Raw genomic sequence first — 20787 nt, 5'->3', positions numbered from 1 at the left:
AAAAAATCCTTGTCTTCATACAGCACGAAGTGCCATTCTGACAGGATCACCTGGTGTTATTTCCATGAAAGGTTCAAGAACATTAAAGGATATTAACCATTATGGTTCGGATAGGGAAGTGGTTGCGGCAGTCCAGTTAGAGAGAATCAGTTGTTTGGCAAAAAACAGCATTCAGCTGTTAAAATCTAGAGGCAGGACCTATGTGAAGAGCATATAAGCATGTTTGAAAAGAGTACAGATTTATATGTCAGTCATGCTAAAGAAAAAGCCCTCTTAACATGGAGGTGTAACGTTTGACTTTGTTGCCTGTACCATATGGATTCAGTGTACTTCAAATACTAATAGCACTTTTTTCCCCTCTTTGTATGTAGGGAAAAAACATAGTTGTATTTTATGGGTCTCAAACAGGAACAGGAGAGGAATTTGCCAATCGACTTTCAAAAGATGCTCACCGTTATGGCATGCGTGGTATGGCGGCTGACCCTGAAGAGTTTGAAATGGTGAGTGAAGTATCTCTTACCCAAGCACTGTGTGGTGTGGTTGCAAGTTACAGTCATTACTAATGTAGGCAAAATTTCTTGATTAGTAGTCCTGAACATTTCCGTCAGTGCCAGTCTATCAATCTATGAACATGATGTATAGTTATATTGATGTTTAGGTTGTCTGTCTAAAATGTGACCATTAAAAACTGGAACCTGGAACCGCTAGACCAGGGGTCTCCAAACTTTCTAAACAAAGGGCCAGTTTCTGTCCTTAAGACTTTTTTTATGGGGGGGGAGGGACTATGGCCAATACGAGTAGAAAAGGTCCTGATATCAGTGAAAAAAAAAAGTGATGCCCCATTGTTGGTATCAGTGGATGACATGGTGCCCCAAGGGCCAGATAAAAACATACAAAGGGCCTCATCCACCGGGCTGCAGCTTGGTGACCACTAAGTTGCTCTAAAACTTTTGAGTACACCTTATTTTGCCCAAAATTATATATTTGATACTCCTGTAGTTCTACTTAAACCCTTTCACTGCCGTGACCGCCCCCCCCACATGTTTAAAAAATCTTTTTCGGCTTGATGTTTACTCCCCCTGAAACATATTTTCTGAAAGCAGAGACCCTATAGAATAAAATGGCGGTGGTTCCAGATTTTTTTTTTTGTCACACGGTCCTTGTACAACATTTCAGTAAGTAAATACACTAATGTTACTTTTAGGATGCACAAATGCAACATATTACCCAATTTTTTGGTAAAATATAAAAAATATTGCACCAACTAAATAGATACCCAGCATGTCAAATCTTAAAATTGTGTGCATCTGTGAAACCGTGACAAACTTCGGTACCCTACATTTTCCATAGGTGATGTTTTAGGCACCCCTGGGCATGTGTTTCCTTTAGTATGTATGTGCGGAGCAGGGCTCAAAGTTTTCTTGGGGGGGGGGGGAGTTGAGCTGCTTGGATATAAGATCAGAGACAACAGTGAGAGGTCTGCCATTTTGGGAAAGCATGGCAATGTAACCTGCAATCTCCATTTTCAAAGAATTCCTGTATATAATGGTCAGTTCTAATAATTTCAGCCACATAAATGTAACATCTTTTTGGCTAACATTCATAATTGTTATAGGATAGATAGCATATGGCTCAGCCCAAATGTCCTCTGCTTGTTGCCGATGTTGAGTGGGAGATGCCTCTTCTGATCTAATCGCTTTCTGCAGTGAAATATATTTTCATTGAATGTATGCCTTGAGGGCATCCCGTACTAGGTCAGGGGAGTTAGATGTCTCATTAGGGCCTGGGGTATGGTGGTAGGTCGTAGACCGAACGATACTGAGGAGTTGGCCAGGGGTTTCTGATAAAGCTCAGTTTCCACAAAAAAAGGGAGACGGGAGAGCCCTTATAGTGTAAGAGATTAAATTAGAAATAAGGATGCAATGCTTCCACAATAAAAGGAAAAAAGGTCAAAATTAACTTGCAACTATTGAGGCTATCGTCACCCAGCTAGGGGGGAACATGCAGCCTTCCTAGTGCACAGGATCTGTGTGGTCACTTTTAATGACTCGAGCATTCCCACCTTGGGTGCTCTGTGTGAATTCTCAGATGGGTGAACGAGGTGGTAGAAAAAGTCAGTGCAAAAAGGGCCCATAGGCAGTTCGATTGGGAGAGGCACCTGATGTGGTTGTTCAAAGGATAGGCACAATTCGTCTGCTTTGTTATGAAATGTGATCCACCTAGATGACATCACTGCCACAAACTGTACACCAATTTTATCACCTTGAACTGAGTATGTGGCAATTTAAAGCCACGAAACGCATTTTATTTGGTAAAATAAAGTAATTGGATGTTTTACTAAAAAACTAATACTATCTATCCTTTTGAACAACCACATCAGGTACCTCTGTTAATCGAACTACCTATGGGCTCTTTTTGTGCTGATTTTCTGCCAGCTGTCTCATTAGCTTACTAGTATTTCTGTATAGTATCGGGGGACATGTTCTATAGCCTTGGGATAGGGAGATACACTGTATACCCAACCTCCACAGTGATCTCTTGTGCATTTGAGAGGTCCATATATTTAGGGCTGAGGGACAAGGTTCTGAGAGTTCTCCTGGGTGCTGCCTCAAATACACAAGTAGGAAAGAATTAACAAAAAGCTGAATCTATACAAGTATATAGGCAATAATGAATCAATTAAATTAGATAAATATATAAATACACAATTATAAATATATAAATATATAAAGTGTCTCTTCAGTATTGCAGCAGCGCTGTGCACCCCAATTAAACAGGGTCTCTTTCTTAATCTATTTCAGAAAGTTCAAACATGGATCTGATAGCCATAGTTCCACCAATAAATAATCAAGATGTATTCTGTGAGGGTAGTAATCCTTTCACCAAGCGATACACCACATGCTGGGGTCCCCAATGAAAACTCACTCACCAGAAATCAGATCAATAAAAGCCTTGATTAATAGTAGTAAATCTGCATCAATATCCAAAGCGACCACCAGATGTCAGTATTATTCCCAGTAGTTCCAATAGGATATGTAGAAGAAACAAAAATGCTCACATAGCGTGATACTGCTAAACATCTTTATTTGAACCATCCAAACATCCCCTTAAAACCATGCGTACCAAAATTTAATAAACATTGAGCAAAGATAACAAAGTGCACTGTGCCTGATTGCGTCCTCCAGTCGTGAAAACCTATCAGGAGCGCTCCCTGTGTGTAACCACAGTCACACGCTTCCTGGTTCCTCGGTTGGTGGAGCACATGCGTCACTTCCTGTGCGACACGTCCCTAACGTTTCGTCACTTCCTGGACTTCTTCTGAGACGCCCTCATTTTTGTTTCTTCTACATATCCTATTGGAACTACTGGGAATAATACTGACATCTGGTGGTCGCTTTGGATATTGATGCAGATTTACTACTATTAATCAAGGCTTTTATTGATCTGATTTCTGGTGAGTGAGTTTTCATTGGGGACCCCAGCACGTGGTGTATCGCTTGGTGAAAGGATTACTACCCTCACAGAATACATCTTGATTATTTATTGGTGGAACTATGGCTATCAGATCCATGTTTGAACTTTCTGAAATAGATTAAGAAAGAGACCCTGTTTAATTGGGGTGCACAGCGCTGCTGCAATACTGAAGAGACACTTTATATATTTATATATTTATAATTGTGTATTTATATATTTATCTAATTTAATTGATTCATTATTGCCTATATACATGTTCTACTATTTAAGCAGCTGCTACTAGTCATATAATTATTTATGTGCCGCACATACATCGTTAGAATATTGTACTAAGCGCAGAGCATTGTTGTTTTTTTGGGACGGGCATATACAACATACATTCACTGAATCTATACAAGATGAGGTTTTTAGAAGTCATGTTGGCCACCAATGCCCAGGGAGAGAGGTCAACTGTGGAGGCTCTAGAGTAGGGGTCTCAAACTGGCGGCCCTCCAGCTGTTGCAAAACTACATGCCCCATGAGGCATTGCAAGGCTGACAGTTACAAGCATGACTCCCACAGGCAGAGGCATGATGGGACTCGTAGTTTTGCAACAACTGGAGGGCTGCCAGTTTGAGACCCTTGCTCTAGAGAGAGTGGGTCTGCAGGGGTCAGGCAATAATGTGGCATTAAAGTCCCCAATAAAAAGCATTTTTAAAGGACAATAGGACCTCATTTTGTCTAATAGTGTGTAAAAAAGGTCTGCGCTAAATGGAGTGGGAATATACACATTGACAAGAATATATCTTTTATTCCAGAGTAATAACTAAATGAACATTGAGGTCAGTATGCATACCTTCAATAGTTCAGGGCAATGATTTTCTGATTTAGAATAGATACTCCCCATGAAAAAGTATATTACGTAGCATGGAATGCTTTCTACGCCCAGTGCTGTTTTTTTAAGGAAGAGGATCTTACTACCCATCAAATGCCTCTCATGTAGGTGAAGGATATGAGGGGCATGTGATTTGATGTACTGGAACATCGGAGCCCTCTTGAACTTAGAACCAAGACCCCTGATGTTCCACGACATCACCTTGATGTTTTTTGGATTCTTGGTTACCCATCTGGAAAGGATTTACATGAATGCAATGGTGTGACAGTAAGAGACCCATAGGGGGGAGATTTACTAAAACTGGTGCACATAAAGCTGTGCATAGTAACAAATCAGTTTTTAACTTCACCTTGTTCATTTAAGCTTTGACAATGAAACTAAGAAGTTGATTGGTTACTATGCACAGCTGCACCAGATTCCATGTGCACCAGTTTTAGTAAATCTCCCCCATAGTGACTACAACACAGAACACCATATAAAAAACATAAACTTCACCGAAAAGGTAAAATCCTGCCCACCCACTGCATAGCTGGGGAACAGTTTACAGTACTGGGGTCTATATCCTATAAAGTAATCAGGAACAACCATTCCAACTGAGTCTGCTATGGAGATCGTCCAAGGGAAAGTACCAGCCCCCTCACTGCACAGCCACACCAATGTTAGGGAGCGTGTCCACAGTTGCTTAATCCATTGTGGCAGGCTAAGCTTTGCCTCATAGTGAGGTACACCTGTAAATAGAGTCAAGTAGCTTGCATTTCACATAAAGGGGTGTCTCCCACAGGAAACGTAGTGTAAATACTTAGAACAACGTAGCTCTCCCTGAGCAGGTTTAACCCATAATGTGGCACTTATACTTGTGATTACCTAGAGTGAGGTAGCGGCAGGTAAAGATTTATTAATTGGAAAACATGTCCTCTCGTTAACGGGCGTCCAGCCAGTTGGAAACAGCAGCGGGGTTTTAGAAGAATCTGGCTGTCTTTCTCTCCATTACGCAGAGCCTGCTAGGATAAATGAGGCTATACTTGATGCCTTTATTCCAAGGACATTTCTGAACCTCTGTAAAGGATCTCCTGTATTTTTGGATCTTTGGAGAGTAGTCTGGGAATAGTCAAATTTTAGCATTTTTGTAGATTTATTCTGGATGCTTTCTGGCAACAGCAAGGATCATATCCAGATTCCTGCAATGCAGCAGTTTTATCAAAAAGGACCACGGGCTGGGCTCCTGGGATTGGCGGCTTCGGAGGAAAAAGTGCGCTCTCTAGGGGCGTGGCTTGGACATGGCCGAGTGAGGAAGTGGATCTCCAGAGCTCCTCACAGACCGCAGCTCAATTAGCATGTACCGGGGTGGAATACCGCACATCCACAGAGATCACTGTGATGTCTCAGCGCTGGAGAGCCTCCTCGCAGCAGCAGGGCTCTAAAAAGCCAGGAAAGGGCTCCATAAACTCCCATTTCGGTGACGGCGGGACATCCAAGATGGCGTCTGGGAAGGGTCGTGGAAAGGACACTGCCGCGGCAACCAGATCATCCCAGCACTTTACTGTGTCCCCTATACTGACACCTCTGCTGGTAAGAGACATGGCTCCCCTGCATCCCCAGGCTCTTCAGCCTCCCAAAAGCAGGGCTCTGACATCTCAGAGCTGGTGGGTGACTGGGACCTGAAGCAGCATATATGGTCCCTCCCCACAAGGGATGACCTGGATCGTTTTGCCTCTAGAGTAGAGAAGGTCTTCAGGCAAGATATTAAGCAGCTGAAGGCAGACACCACTCACTTGGGCTCAAGGCTGGATACTTTAGAGCAGACGGTAGAAGAAACCATCCCTGCTATCACTCAGCTCAGAGATAAGTGTGTGGCTCAGGATCAAAGAATTGAGACCCTTATATCCCAGCAAGATGACTACGAAAACCGCAGTCGCCGTTCTAACATCCGCATACGTGGTTGCCCGAAGCAGCAGCAGCTAAGGACATTGTCCCCACACTGCAGGGCATATTTAAGGAGATATTGGGCCTCTCCCCTACTGAAGCTGTCGAGATTGATAGAGCACACAGGGCCCTCAGACCTTCTTCACAGGATGCAAAGAATCCCTGTGACATAATCTGTAAACTACACAAGTACACGGTCAAGGAGCAAATCATGCAGCATATGCGCAAACGCCCCTTTTTTGACTTTGATGGTGCTCACCTATCCTTTTACCAGGATTCCATCCCACCTTATTGCAACGTGGAGCTCTCCATCTTCTTCTGGAAGCCTTATGCAAAGCTGGTATTTCCTATCGGTGGGGGTTCCCCTTTAGTCTACATGCAGGACGAGACGGCAAATCTGCTACCCTACGCTCCAAAGAAGATCTCCCGCACTTCCTGTCCCAGCTGGACTTGGAACTGGTGGACTTTCCAGACTGGAGGCACTCCCTGGATGTACAATTACGACATCTCAACCTTGGCAACAGGCTTGATCTAACCGGCGCTTCCAGGGCCGCAAACGTTCTTCCTCTGCTGCTACGCAGCAGAATCCCACCGAGAGTAACTGAGGCACTCTCAGATTGACGTATGGTTCTTCCTGCAACCTGTCTGGAGTCGCTGGACTTCTCTGTTCCTTGACAGTGACTTTACAGATATACATGCACTTTCGTGTGATCTTCCCTGCGACAGTGTGGGACACACTGCGCCCATTTCCCTTGGGTGCCCTGACTGAGCGGCTGCTCGATGGCTGCACCCCTTCCACCTTGCATCTCGCCATCCGTTAACCCCCTGGGAAGTTATAGCTCCTTATCCTGTAAGAAGCAGGAACTGCCTGACTGTATATGTCTGATCACGTCCCATTCCCCCCCCCCCCCCCCCCCAATAAGATTGCTTGTATTGGGTATTGGCCCTGCTTGGGGCATCTTGCCTCACTTAGGCGGTTTCCTCCTTGCCGGGTGGGCCACCTGAGCCAGGCAAGCAGTTGATTGTAGGCTCACAGCAGGACATGGATGCCTCTGTTGGCCCCTCTTATTGGTTATTGTGGTTCTCTTATGTTCTGGTTAACTCACCCCCCCCCCTTTTTTTTTTTTTTTTCCTCCTCTTTGCTCAGAATTCGGAACTGCTAATGCTCTCACCTGGTTTGGCTGTTCCAAGATGGTCGTTTGGGCAATCCACTCCTGATGCAACATGGCAACGATTAAGGTAGTGTAATATAGTGTCCATGGTCTGTGCTCCCCCAACAAGCCCAATAGGTAATGGCTTGAGCTGAGGCCTCTCGGGGCACAGGTGCTGTTTCTGCAGGAGACCCACTTCAGATTCCTCACTCCCAAAATTGCCCATCCACCTCTTCCCTCACTGGTACTTAAGTAACTCCCCAAAACCTAAATCCTGAGGCATAGCCATTCATAAGAACTGTCCCTTTCTACTTTCTGACCATTATGCAGACCCCCAGGGGCGTTACGTGTTCCTGAAAGGAACCATAATGGGCCACTCTGTATGCCCACGAATTCTGAACAACTCTTGTTTATTGATATGGTCCTAGACAACTTGGCGGACTTCCGGGAGGGTAGATTAATCCTAGGGGGGGGGTTTAATGTTGGCCCTGACCCTTCTCTGGATACCTCGGCGAGCAGATCGACACATTCCTACGCCTTCCTGAGGCATTTTCGTAAGGCCCTTCAGTGTCATACTCTGGTGGATAGCTGGAGAGCATTGCACGCCTCAGAGAAGGACTACAGCTATTACTCTACTGTCCACAAGGTGTACACTAGAATCGATCTTTTGCTGGTCGATCAGTAGACCTATTGATAGATGCCACTATTGACCAGATCACTATCTCCGATAATGCCCCGGTAACCATTTCACTCTCGCTGCCCCAAGTGGCGGCCAGAACATAGTCCTGGAAATTAAATGAGAACATATTGGACGATTTGGGGGTGGTTTCGGGGGTTCAGGAAACTCCATCCCATTACTTTGCAGTAAATGCTAATGGTGAGGTCAACGATGGTGTTTTATGGGAAGGACATAAGGCGGTGGTTCGCGGTACCCTTATTGCATTGGGCTCCAAACTGAAGAAGGAGAGATAGGCAGACTTCCAGAGTTTTCCAGGCTCTGCAACAAGCAGAGTTATGCCATAAACAAACGTCAGATCCTGAGGTGTTTCGCGCTTTTCTCAAAACGATTGGACCGCAGGATCTATCGACGGTTGCGTTATGTTGCTCATAAGTATTATGAGAATGGAAACTAATGTGGTAGGTTTCCCGCGAGGTCGCTACGCAAGCAACGTGTTTCTACCCATGTCCAAAAGTTACATTCTCCAACTAACACCGGTCCAGCATACTTCAAACATTTCTTCCATGTTTTGCGTATATTATGCAGCCCTGTACAATCTGGACTCTGCCTTTTCTCCAATGGACGTTGCTCTTAAGCGATCCTGTATTGAAACGTACCTTTCTTCAGTTGGGCTGCCCAATTTATCCCTAGAACAGAAAGCAGGACTTGAACTCCCTATATCTACGACCAAGTTGTTGGCCACTGTGAGGTCTCTCCCTACTGGGAAAAGTCCCGGGCCTGATGGCTTCACCAGGGCTTATTATCTAAAGTTCTTTGATCAGCTCCAGGACCCCTTATGTACATTTCTTAATTCTCTAGCTACCACTGGGCATCTCCCGCAGGGGGCTTCACTGGCCCACATAACAGTCCTCCCGAAGGAGGGAAAGGACCATACCCTCCCCCAGAGTTATCGCCCTATCTCCTTACTGAATACAGACCTCAAGATATTCTCTAAAATTTTTGACAATCGCCTCAAACACCAGCATGAATTACTTCAGGAAGGAGATCAGACAGGCTTTATTGTGGGACGTGAGGCTAGGGATACTCTATCAGGGTGCTTCAACTCATTCACTGGGCCCGTATGTGCGATCATCTGCCTTCCTATTCAATCCTATCTACCGATGCTGAAAAGGAGTTTGATCACGTAGGCTGGGATTTCCTCAATGCAGTGTTGGTGCGATTGGGTTTGGGCCCTCACGTGTTGCGCTGGATCTCGGCATTATACATATCCCCTACTGCTCAGGTAAAGGTGAATGGCAGTCTCTCCTCTCTCCTTGGTGTTCCCCATCCGGTATGGCAGGAGACAGGGATATCCACTTTCACCCCTCCTATTCGCACTGGTCTTGGAACCATTGTTGCGGAAAGTTCGGTCGAACATTAAGGGGTTGCATGTAGGTTCTTTGGAACATAAGCTTTCCGCATATGCGGATAATGTCTTTTTTCATGTACTGGATCCCCTTGTCTCGTTGCCAAACCTGATTTGGAGAGCTGTCCTCTTCTGGTGCAGTGTCCAGCTTTCGGATTAACTATGCCAAATCTGAGATTCTGACGATTACCATTCCTTCAGCCCTGGCCTCCTCCTTGAAGGGATCTTTCCCTTTCACGTGGGCATCCCCCTCTGAGATACCTGGGCGTTCAGCTCACTGACCATTTTGACTCCCTGTACACACATAACTATGTCCCTCTGCTTGGGAGGATTCACAGTCATGGGATAGAGCATACTTCACATGGGTTGGCCGCACAAATATTATCAAAATGACAATATTGCCCCGCATACACTTTCTCCTGCAGATGGTACCTGTGCACTTACCTTGGCGCTTTTTTGTGGAGCTCCACAGCCTTTTCATTAGTTTTGTGTGGGGCGGTAAGAGACCACACCTTGCCATAGCATTGCTACAAAGATCTAAGCGAACAGGAGGCCTAGGTGTACCCAACATATTCCAATACTACCAGGCGATTGCACTGCAGCGTGTTCTCAACTGGAGGTTCCACTCTGCCCTTAAGCTCTGGGTCCCCCTGGAAAAAGACTATGGCAAGTCGGGACCTGTCATATGCGCCTTGAGTTCTCCGACTGGGTGTCCCCATTAACTGTTCCCTCTCTGAGGGTCTGGGATAGATTAAAAAGCCATTTGGCATTGGCACCACCGACGTCTTTGTTAGCGCCCGTGGGTGGTTATCTATGATTTCCTCCTGGGGAGCGGCTGTCCTTCCTTGGAGCTTGGGCGAGTGATGAGGTTGTCAACCTGGTGCGCTTTGTGGAAGGCCATACACTGGTCTCACTTACCACCCTTAGGGAACGATATGTTAGCTTCCCCTTCGATTTCTGGAGGTATCGTCAACTAGCAGATTTTGTAGCCATACGACACAGAAATTCACAGATTAGGTCTAATCTCACCGAATTTGAACGCCTATGGGGGGCTAACGACCTTCTACCCCACTTGATTTCAGTCCCCTACAAGATGTTGGAGGCAACTAAATCAAGCCCCAAGCCCTTTTTTGTGAAAGAATGGGAGAGGGAACTCCAGTGCAAATTCACTGATGAGCAGTTGCATCACCTATACCACCTGACCCACACGAGTTCTGTGGACTCCAAGACCCAAGAGAATAATTACAAGCTTTTAACAAGGTGGTATAGGGTACCCTCATCCCTGGCTAGAATTTATCCCTCCACCTCTGACCGGTATTGGAGGGGATGTGGAATGAGGCGAACACTTCTACATATATGGTGGGAGTGCCCACTATTAACACCTTTTTGGTCAGTGTAAGTAAGCACATATCGGATGGTCTGGTCATAGATCTCCCAGCCTCGCCAGTGCTCTCCCCCACCTCCTCAATGCCGCTAATTGCCATATACCAGTACACTGGAAAAGCCTGTGCATTCCAAGCGAGCTTGAATGGGTTGGGAAGGTGAGGGAGATCATAGAGGACTGGAATGGCGGAAGACACTCAAGACGGATTTGAACTTACCTGGGCAGGCTGGAAAGACCACGTACATGTCACAATCCCAGTTTCATCTAGCTTAGATGTTGCTTTATTGGCCTTGGCGGATCCTTCTTTTCAGAGACTTGTCCAAACGAACCAACACCCAGCGGTTGACAGCCCTACATATGTTGCGTCTAATCAGCCAACGAACCAGGCGAGAACTTTTTTTGTACCCTTTTTTTTTTTTTTTTTTGGTACTTTTTCATTTTTGCTATTGTAATCTGACGAAATCTGAGCGGTTACCCAATTCCTGATAATTCATGGTATCTCAAGTTATCATATGTTACAAATGCACTTTGAGCTATGTATGCATTACCTTTTTAATTTAGCTGTGATTGGGATCTCCCTACTCTCTCCCTGTTTGGGAGGGAGGTTTGCCCACATGGACCGAATCTCCAGAGTAAGGGAGGTACCCCTGTTAATATAATATGATGATATGTCTCACTGTTTCTACTATTGTTTTCATTGGGACCATGACAGATGTACCCCCCTTATTCCCCCACCCCTCCCCTTTTTTTTTTTTTCTCTTTTTTTTCTCTTTTTTTCCTCTTTTTTCCTCTTTCCTCTCCCCTTTTTTAATGTTCCCTTTTGTTGTAATGTCAAAAGTAAACTAAATAAAGATTATATATAAAAAAAAAAAAAAAAGTGCACTCTCTACCATAAAGGTTGGTGGAATGTTGGCAAGGCCCAATAAGGTAGTTAGAAAGGTCTCAGCAAATTCAGCAGGTTCAGGCGCCTCTGCCTGTTCAGGTATGTCCGAAACCCTGAGATTGTTGCAGCTGAGCCTGTTTTCAGTATCTGTTGATTTTTCTTGTAGACTTTTACTTGTCATTGCAGAGCTCACAGTTCAGTTGAGTCAGCTTTGACAATATCTTCCACCTGGGGGATGCGACCCATCATTTCAGTCAAGCGTGATCTAAACGTTTCAAGGTTGTTTCTTTAACATACATGGAAAGCATGTCTATCTTTGCTGTAGGTGCTTCTTTACTGGTGGTGATGGCTGTGTGGGATATTTGCCATCATCACCCCCTGGGGCTTTCTGCATGCCCACCGACCTTCTTCAAGATGGCCACTGCAGGAAGAATGCGGGAAGAACCCACTGGGGTGTGGATGGGTTTTGGCTTGCTGGGAGATGGTAGGAGGACGTCTGGTAAGTACTCAGCAGGAAACAAGTCCCAACAGTATGTGAGCACAGCTATAGTGACCCAGCCTACCTTTAGGATAATAACAGGGTCAATGTGGAAGCAGAGCTCACATCTCGGCCACTCTCCAATAGGTTATATTTAGATATATAAATGCAGCCATTTAAAACTATAGAAACTCTTTGTTTACACTACCGTTATTAAGCTTGTGCATTCTGGAATTTTATATTCAAAATGGAAATTGCTGTTCTTGGATTGTCATTAAATTTGTAAAGTAATTTTACCATTCCGTTTCCTAAAGTGAATGTATGTCATTCTAAGGCTTTAATACACTGGTGCTTACAGCAGAAAAGTTACATGCAGGTATTCGCTGCCCATATGTTCAGTGCTATTAACAAAGTCTGATTTATGCTCAGTATTGCAGATACTGATGTAACGACTCATACATTAGGTGTAGGAATCTGCACAGTGTTACTACAGGGGACAGGCCAAAGCTCATTATGAGCTGAAGTCTGTGTTTGCATAAATGGCACCAAGGACACTTAAGGCATATATTTTAAACATCTGGAGTTGTCTGTGTTTTTATATTGATACACCAAGTGGAATGTTACAATTAATGTGGAAATCCTTCCAGAAAATAACCTCAATTTATATAGCAACCACCGCCACCACTCTGACTACAAAATTAAAATGTATAAATGCAAAGCTTAACCCCTAGGGCTGGTTCACACCTGGTGCTATTTCTGATGTGACTTGTCACACAGAATCGCATGACAAGGGAAATCACATTGTTTTCAATTGTGTCTGTTCACATCAATGTGACTCAGCATGGAGCGGTTTTGGAAAAGGTTCCTGCACTACTTTGGTGCGATTCCAGTGTGTCATTGGCCCCATAGACTTTAATAAAAATGCACAAATCAAATGTACGTGCAATTCTGTTGTGATTTGGAAAGCGATTTTTTTATTTTTAACACTCAAGTCCCCCCCCAGGCAAATCCTTGGTCCATGAAAAGTACTAGTACCCCCAAGACATAAACTCGTGTAAGTTAGATCAAAATCACATCACACTACTGTTACTAAACCCACAAAATTAAAATCAGTCTGTATGTGCAGTAAAGCATGCTTGTTATACTCTTCGTAACCTAAGGGGTTAATTCTCTGCATTGTGTAAAAAGGCTGTTTGATCCTGTCTTCTCTGATCATCCCCCTCTTCCACTGTCTATACATCTCCTGATAGAACAGAGCCTTGTGGGCAAGCTGCACATGCTCCGTTTTGGTGTGTATTGCTTTGTGTGTGTATTATAGAGTTTTTTTTTTTTTGTTTTGTTTTTTTCTTGGGAGGGTGCATGTGATCAGCACAGGGCCAATCGGCACTGTCCAGACAGAGTTTGGGTCCTGCAGCCTTATAGGAAAGTAAGAGTAGTAGAATGAAAATTCCTCCTACAAGCTTTAAACAGACACTGTCACAAGACTGCTCTAACTGCTGATGAGGAGGAATTTAGCATAGTTTATATTAACTAAAACTATTGCATTTCCATGTTCTGTGTACTGTAGGAGACCAGATATAGTGAATGCAGGGTCCTGTGTTTAGTAACATTCTGAGAGAGAATACAATTTGCAGACTTCATGGTCCATGATGCCGCACACTCTGGGTCCCCATTACAGAAGCTATATCTTTGCAGGAGGGAGGGACGTTTCATTGGGATGAGCCCTTCTGCTGATAAATTCCTGTGCTATGACTACAATTCCTGGCATCTGTTATTCTAATAAATGGGTATAGAGGAGATGTGGGTAAACGCTAGTCAATGTGTATCTGCCTTGAAGAGCTTGCATCCAGAAGGCTAAGTGGGTAACATGCTGGTGGGTTTCACGTTTGTGTGTGTCAGCAGAATCTAAGTTAGGCCTGTGATGTGGACAGGCAAATACAGCATGCATGCAGGTGCATTTAGCTTTCATTTGACATGGTTCTGACCTCTTACCCAGAGACTTTTTGAGCCACTTGTAATTAGACTAATTACCTTGCATGGGTGGAAGCTGTTCTGTGGTGAACAAATGTCTATGTAGAAAAGTCTCTAACTTAGTGTCATCACATGGAGATGGCAATGATTTTATCTGTTCAGCCTGGGGAACTTGACCTCAAAATCTCATTATTGTAAAAAGTGACTAGCTAATCTTACATGAATTTAATTATATCAAAATGTACTTGGTGTTTTATTGTTATCCCGTCTGTGTGTGCACGTGTTGTATTTGGTGGTTGCTGTTATATTGTTCATGTTATTTAAGTCATCGGCAGATGTTGATTTCCAAATAAAACAGACTATTGTATATATTTTATTAAATTCTATCCTAAATATCAGTTGAGCACTTTGATGCGTTTTGTAGCTTGTGTTCTTTCAAATCATGATCGCTATTGTGTCCTTTGCTAGAACTTAGCAACTGCAGAGCCCTTTGTGTAGAGATTTTTATTTTGTCACTCACCGCATATTTAATCAATTAGGGCATTCCTCATGAGGAAAACAGGACTATGCATGCAAGGAACCCGGGATAATTAATACCAGGCTTCTTATTCTGCCATCACTCTGACTGCCTTCTTTACCATGAGAAAGGTAACTAGACAATGAGAGGCAGTCTAGAGAGACAACCCCATTTGTCACTGACAGCATTTTTACTGGTGACATGCGAGAACTGCCATTAGCATTATAGCATTAGTGGATGAGTTTTTCATGCTTTTAAGGGTCCCAGGAATCAAATACCCTAACTCATGCAAATAGGGCTGTTATATTGAAACTACAAACTTGCTGTGTGACCAACCATCTGCTGTACAGTGCTGGCAAATGGTGCTATTTAATAAAAGTTAATGTTTAGGTTGCTTGTAATTAAAGTGGTGTGTGTGTATATATACTGTGTTTGTGTAGAGATTATTTATACATAATAATATAAAAAAAAAAAAAAAAAAAAAAAATTATATATATATATATATATATATATATATATATATATATATATATATATATATATATATATATATATATATATATATTACACACACACACAATATATAAATAGTTTTACCATGTATAATTTTGTATGTTATTTAAGTTTTATATATCAACATATTGCCATTCTGCAGGCTGATCTGAGCCGTCTTACCGAAATTGAAAACTCCCTTGCCGTATTCTGCATGGCCACCTATGGTGAAGGGGACCCTACAGACAATGCTCAGGATTTTTATGACTGGTTACAAGAAGCAGATGTTGATCTTTCTGGTCTTAAGTTTGCTGTAAGTGCTAAATTATTAATTGCAGTTTATTCCTTACTGTGAATGTTAAACTTTATTAATAGTTCTATATGTATTTCCAATATGGTATATCAGAATTAATTTAGGATCTATTGACTATTAGAAGTCACCTATTTTCAAGTAAATTGTGTGCCTCCTTGCAAATATGCCACTGCTTCTACATTATGCATGCAACATACATTTATACACACACAATAACTTATGAATTAACAGGATGCTGGAAGTTGAATTAACATGAACATGTAACCAACTATTATTTAAATGTCTTCAGAATATTTTCTTTTTGTTTTGTTAAGGTGTTTGGTTTGGGTAACAAGACATATGAGCACTTTAATGCAATGGGCAAATATGTGGACAAACGGTTAGAGGAGTTGGGAGCCGAGAGAATCTTTGAGCTGGGCATGGGAGATGATGATGGCAAGTAAGTAGAAGAGATTGGTGAGCAGATGGAAGATATGAATTTATTGATCAGATAATACATTAAAAAAAAAAAAAACTCAATGCAGTTTTTTTTCTATTTTTTTTTTATTTTAATTCGGCCTAACTGTTCCCTTTGTTGCTCAGCTTGGAAGAGGATTTTATCACATGGCGTGAGCAGTTTTGGCCTGCAGTATGTGAACACTTTGGTGTGGAAGCTACTGGCGACGAGTCCAGGTATGTTGTACCAATGTGTAATTTAAATTCTTGTTCAGCCCCCCCCAGTGATGACCTAATTTAAAATGTCAATTCAGTAACTTTGTTAATGCTAGGTACACACAGGAAGTTTTTTTTTTTTTTTTTTTTTTGTGTGTGTGTTTCAACACAGCGGGCTGAACGGGAAAAAAACTGAGAGGTCGTGATACTAACTAAGCGATGTTGGTGTGGCGTTATCGTCTGCTAAGCTATTGTATTCTGACAGAACACACTAATCAGCACTCGCAGCCATTCGCTGATCAGATGCTGGTATTCCAGCATGCTCATTCGACAAAACTCGTCCGTTAGACGTCTTCTGTCAGACAGGCTGCTGTACACACTGGCTCAATATCGGCCAGATCTGTTGAACTGGCCGATATTTGGCCCGTGTGTACCAGCTTTAAAGTGAAACAAAACTTCCACACCTTAGTAGCTTCTGTGATAAATAATTAGTTGTCAGACAGTTGAGACCTGTGACCTAACACAGATTGCTTTACTGTTCTATCAGGTCACTGCATAGAAAAAGTATTTAGTTAAGTAACTTTTATCATACGGCATATGCTAAAAAGTATTTTATAGCTACAGTTCTTAGGAAAGCAGCTTGAGTCAGCAACTAATGTACCAGTAGAAAGAAATGTGCAAATTAACCGGACAGATATTGCGTCTCTTATTGTCTTTTACCTCTGGTAGAAGTATTGCATTCAGTGACCATATATATGTTTAATATTCTTGCAGCATTCGTCAGTATGAGCTAGTGGTGCACACAGATGAGAATATGAACAAAGTCTACACAGGAGAAATGGGCCGTCTTAAGAGCTATGAAACACAGAAACCGTAAGTGAAGCTCACTTTTTTTTTCCTGCCTGATTAAAATAATCACGATAGGAAAAGTTGCCTAATTATTCCTGAGCAGTAGCTTGTTTTTGGCTTAGCAACACTGGACTCTGCATGCCTACATGTATGTCTAAGGCCAGGTTCACACTGTTGCTCTGCAGTAATGCATTCCCCCAATCCTTAATGGTACTCCAGTGCACCTGGTGCAACATATTACCGTGTGCATTACAAAATTAGTGCATGCACCCTTTTAGTGCATTAGGAAGCTCATTCAAATGAATGAACTGCTTTGAAAGAATGGTTAACTGACAGCTTAATGCACGTTAACTTATTGCAACAGTGCGATTCCAGCCATAAAAGCTAAAATCTGCTATTGCAGTACATGGGGAAATATACAGTGTGTGATAATTTTCTGTACCCTGCAGACCATTTGATGCTAAAAATCCATACCTGGCTGACGTAACCGCGAACCGTAAGCTAAACCAGGGTGGAGAGCGCCACTTGATGCACCTTGAGCTGGATATAAATGGATCAAAGATAAGGTATTCTGCCATCTGTTCTTCTTTTATTATCTATGTTTACACCCTGCTTACCCAGCTGTTAATATGAACAAGTCATTTATATAACCCAAAAAAATGTGGTCATGCAGTTATAGACAGAAGCTGTTTACAGTAGGTGAAGGATGTAATTATTCTTAAACTGGCAACACACATTACAATCTCTTTTGGCTCTAGCAACACCAATAGAATGTGAATATCTGCTTTATTTCATGTAAGTCAAATTATTTGTTTAGGTAGACATTTGCACTGCATAGTTTTTGTTAAATCTAAAAAAAAATGCATAGATCGCTTAATATCGAATATGATTAACTTTGACGAGTATGAACTATAAAAAAAATCTTTTCAACAACTACTCTTTTTAGGGCATGCAACAATTCAACTAAGGAAACCTAAACATTTTCACTGTGTTCAAATTGGACATCTAACATCTAGGTCATTGTAATGCTGCGTACACACGGAATAAACTCCGAAGGTTTCTCAGATGGAACTCTGACGGAATTCCATTCAAGCGGTCTTGCCTACACACGGTCAAACTAAGGTTCGACCAAAGTCCAACAGTCCAGAACGTGGTGACGTACAACACGTACAACGGGACTAGAAAAAGGAAGTTCAGTAGCCAATAGCTTTCGTCTCGTACTTGCTTCAGAGCATGCGTAGTTTTTGGTCCGACGGAACAGCATACAGACGAGTGGTTTTCCCGATAGGTATTGGTTCCATCGGAAATATTTAGAACATGTTCTATTTCTAGGTCTGTCAGAATTTTCGGGAAAAATAAAGTCCGATGAGGCACACACACGAACAGAATATGCGATGAAAAGCTTCCATCGGACTTTTTCTGTCAGACATTCCGCTCCTGTGTATGCGGCTTTAGATGCCTCCTTATTTCCTGTCTCTGAAATGCCCATAGAAGAAATGGGTGTTGCCAGTGTCACTGGGACAAGAAGGCACCAACGCCAATTCAAATATTAGCAGAAGTTTTACCTCTTCCTTACTATCTACTGTAAATGTATTTTGTCTCTGTTGAAGGCATTTTACATCACTTGCATTCCTGAAAATGAGGGGAAATTATCCCCATTAGGAACGAAGATGTCCATAACACCTGGTAGAAAACCCTTCCCTGCTCATTCCAATCGGAAAAAAAATTTGGCTGGGTTTGGGGTATAATTAAATTGATCAGTATTATGTCTTTTTATCTGTTATCCCTACATTTTCTGTGTGATCTGCTATTCTGCAGCTTTATTTTTATAAAGTAAAATCCCCTACCTATAAATTGCATTTTCTTTCTAGTGACCTTTTGCCCTTTATTTATTTATTTAATTAATTTCTGTAGGTATGAGTCAGGTGATCACGTTGCAGTTTATCCAGCAAATGACTCCTCTATAGTCAACAAGTTGGGAGAGATTCTGAGCGCAGACCTTGACACTGTCATATCTTTGAACAATCTGGATGGTAAGTTCTTCCAAGCATTTGTGTGTTTCAGGTAAACTTTGTCCCCGTCCTCGTACAACTCGCTGTGTAAGCAGTAAAGTGTGACAAAATTCTCTGATAAATAGTGTCATGCAATGTGCCCTGTTCTGACCTAAGAAGGGTATAGTTGTGTTTTTTTTTTTTTTTTAATGGCGAGTTGTATGCTATATTGTACATTAAAATGAAAGACACGTTGACATTACAAGATCTTTACAATTTTATACACAGTCATTTTAAATGTGGTTCTTAACCACTTCAGCCCCGAAAGAATTTACCCCCTTCCTGCCTGGGTCATTTTTTGCGATACGGCACTGCGTCGCTTTAACTGACAGTTGCGTGGTCGTGCAACATTATAACCAAACAAAATTAACATCCTTATTTCCCCACAAATAGAGCTTTCTTTTGGTGGTATTTGATCACCTCTGCGTTTTTTATTTTTTGCGCTATAAACAAAAAAAGAGCGACAATTTTGAAAAAAAAAACACAATATTTGTTACTTTTTGATATAATAAATATCCCAATTAAAAAAAAAATTCCTCAGTTTAGGCCAATATGTATTCTACATATGTTTGGCAAAAAATCTCAATAAGCTTATATTGATTCGTTTGCGCTAGGGCTGAAACGATTAATCGATAATGAAAATCGTCAACGATTTTCATTATCGATTATTTGGTCCACACCTTTCTCCCTGCCAGTCCGTTAGAATTCTCATGAGAATACGGCGGCGCTCATGTGACCAGGCACGTCTGTGCCTCGCTGATGTCAGCATCCCCCTGATATTCTCAGCCCCGCCCGCTGCTGCCTCGAGGAAATAGACAGAGAGGTGAGAAGCAGCCGTGAGCGCCGAGCTGTACCTGTGTGAAGTTATAAGGTAGCGGCTAACGGCTATACAATACTCAGTCAGTACAGTACATTCATTTCTGTGATGACAAGTGCCCCATGATCCAAAGTATTTCTGGGGGGGAGTGCCCCATCATTGGTTTTCCGGGGGGTTGGTGGAATAGTGCCCCATCATTGGTTTTCCTGGGAGGGGGGGAAATAGTGCCCCATTGGTGTTTTCCTGGGAGGGGGGGGAATAGTGCCCCATCATTGGTGTTCCCAGGAGGAATAGTACCTCATCATTGGTGTTCCCGGGAGGAATAGTGCCCCATCATTGGTGTTCCCGGGAGGAATAGTGCCCCATCATTGGTGTTCCCGGGAGGAATAGTGCCCCATCATTTGTGTTCCCGTGAGGAATAGTGCCCCATCATTGGTGTTCCTGGGGGGGAATAGTGCCCCATCATTGGTGTTCCTGGGGGGGGGAATAGTGCCCCATCATTGGTGTTCCTGGTGGGGAATAGTGCCCCATCATTGGTGTTCCTGGTGGGGAATAGTGCCCCATCATTGGTGTTCCTGGGGGGGGGGGGAATAGTGCCCCATCATTGGTGTTCCTGGGGGGGAATAGTGCCCCATCATTGGTGTTCCTGGGGGGGGGGAATAGTGCCCCATCATTGGTGTTCCTGGGGGGGGGAATAGTGCCCCATCATTGGTGTGCCTGGGGTGGAATAGTGCCTCGTCAGTTTTCCTGGAAGGGGCAATAGTAGTGCCCCATCATTGGTGTTCCTGGGGGGGATTAGTGCCCCGTCATTGGTGTTCCTGGGGGGGGGGGGGGTAGTGCCCCATCATTGGTGTTCCTGGGGGGTTTCTTGTACT

The 20787-nt window shown here is 43.0% G+C and overlaps 1 protein-coding gene across 4 annotated transcripts in view; it reads left to right on the top strand.

Moving 5' to 3' along the window:
- Positions 1 to 20787, top strand: part of POR (cytochrome p450 oxidoreductase) — a 156202-nt gene that overhangs the window by 113028 nt on the left and 22387 nt on the right. For all 4 annotated transcript variants that reach the window (XM_073615212.1, XM_073615211.1, XM_073615210.1 and 1 more), the window contains 7 exons: positions 372 to 500; positions 15395 to 15544; positions 15859 to 15983; positions 16127 to 16216; positions 16970 to 17068; positions 17494 to 17610; positions 18959 to 19077. In XM_073615212.1, the coding sequence (XP_073471313.1) occupies positions 372 to 500; positions 15395 to 15544; positions 15859 to 15983; positions 16127 to 16216; positions 16970 to 17068; positions 17494 to 17610; positions 18959 to 19077 (829 nt within the window). The remainder of the gene's footprint in view (positions 1 to 371; positions 501 to 15394; positions 15545 to 15858; positions 15984 to 16126; positions 16217 to 16969; positions 17069 to 17493; positions 17611 to 18958; positions 19078 to 20787) is intronic.

Source organism: Aquarana catesbeiana, linkage group LG02 (assembly GCF_042186555.1).
Source record: "Aquarana catesbeiana isolate 2022-GZ linkage group LG02, ASM4218655v1, whole genome shotgun sequence".
NCBI lineage: Eukaryota > Metazoa > Chordata > Amphibia > Anura > Ranidae > Aquarana > Aquarana catesbeiana.
The sequence above is the reverse complement of the archived record's forward strand: the minus strand, read 5'-3'. Positions and strand labels throughout refer to the sequence as shown.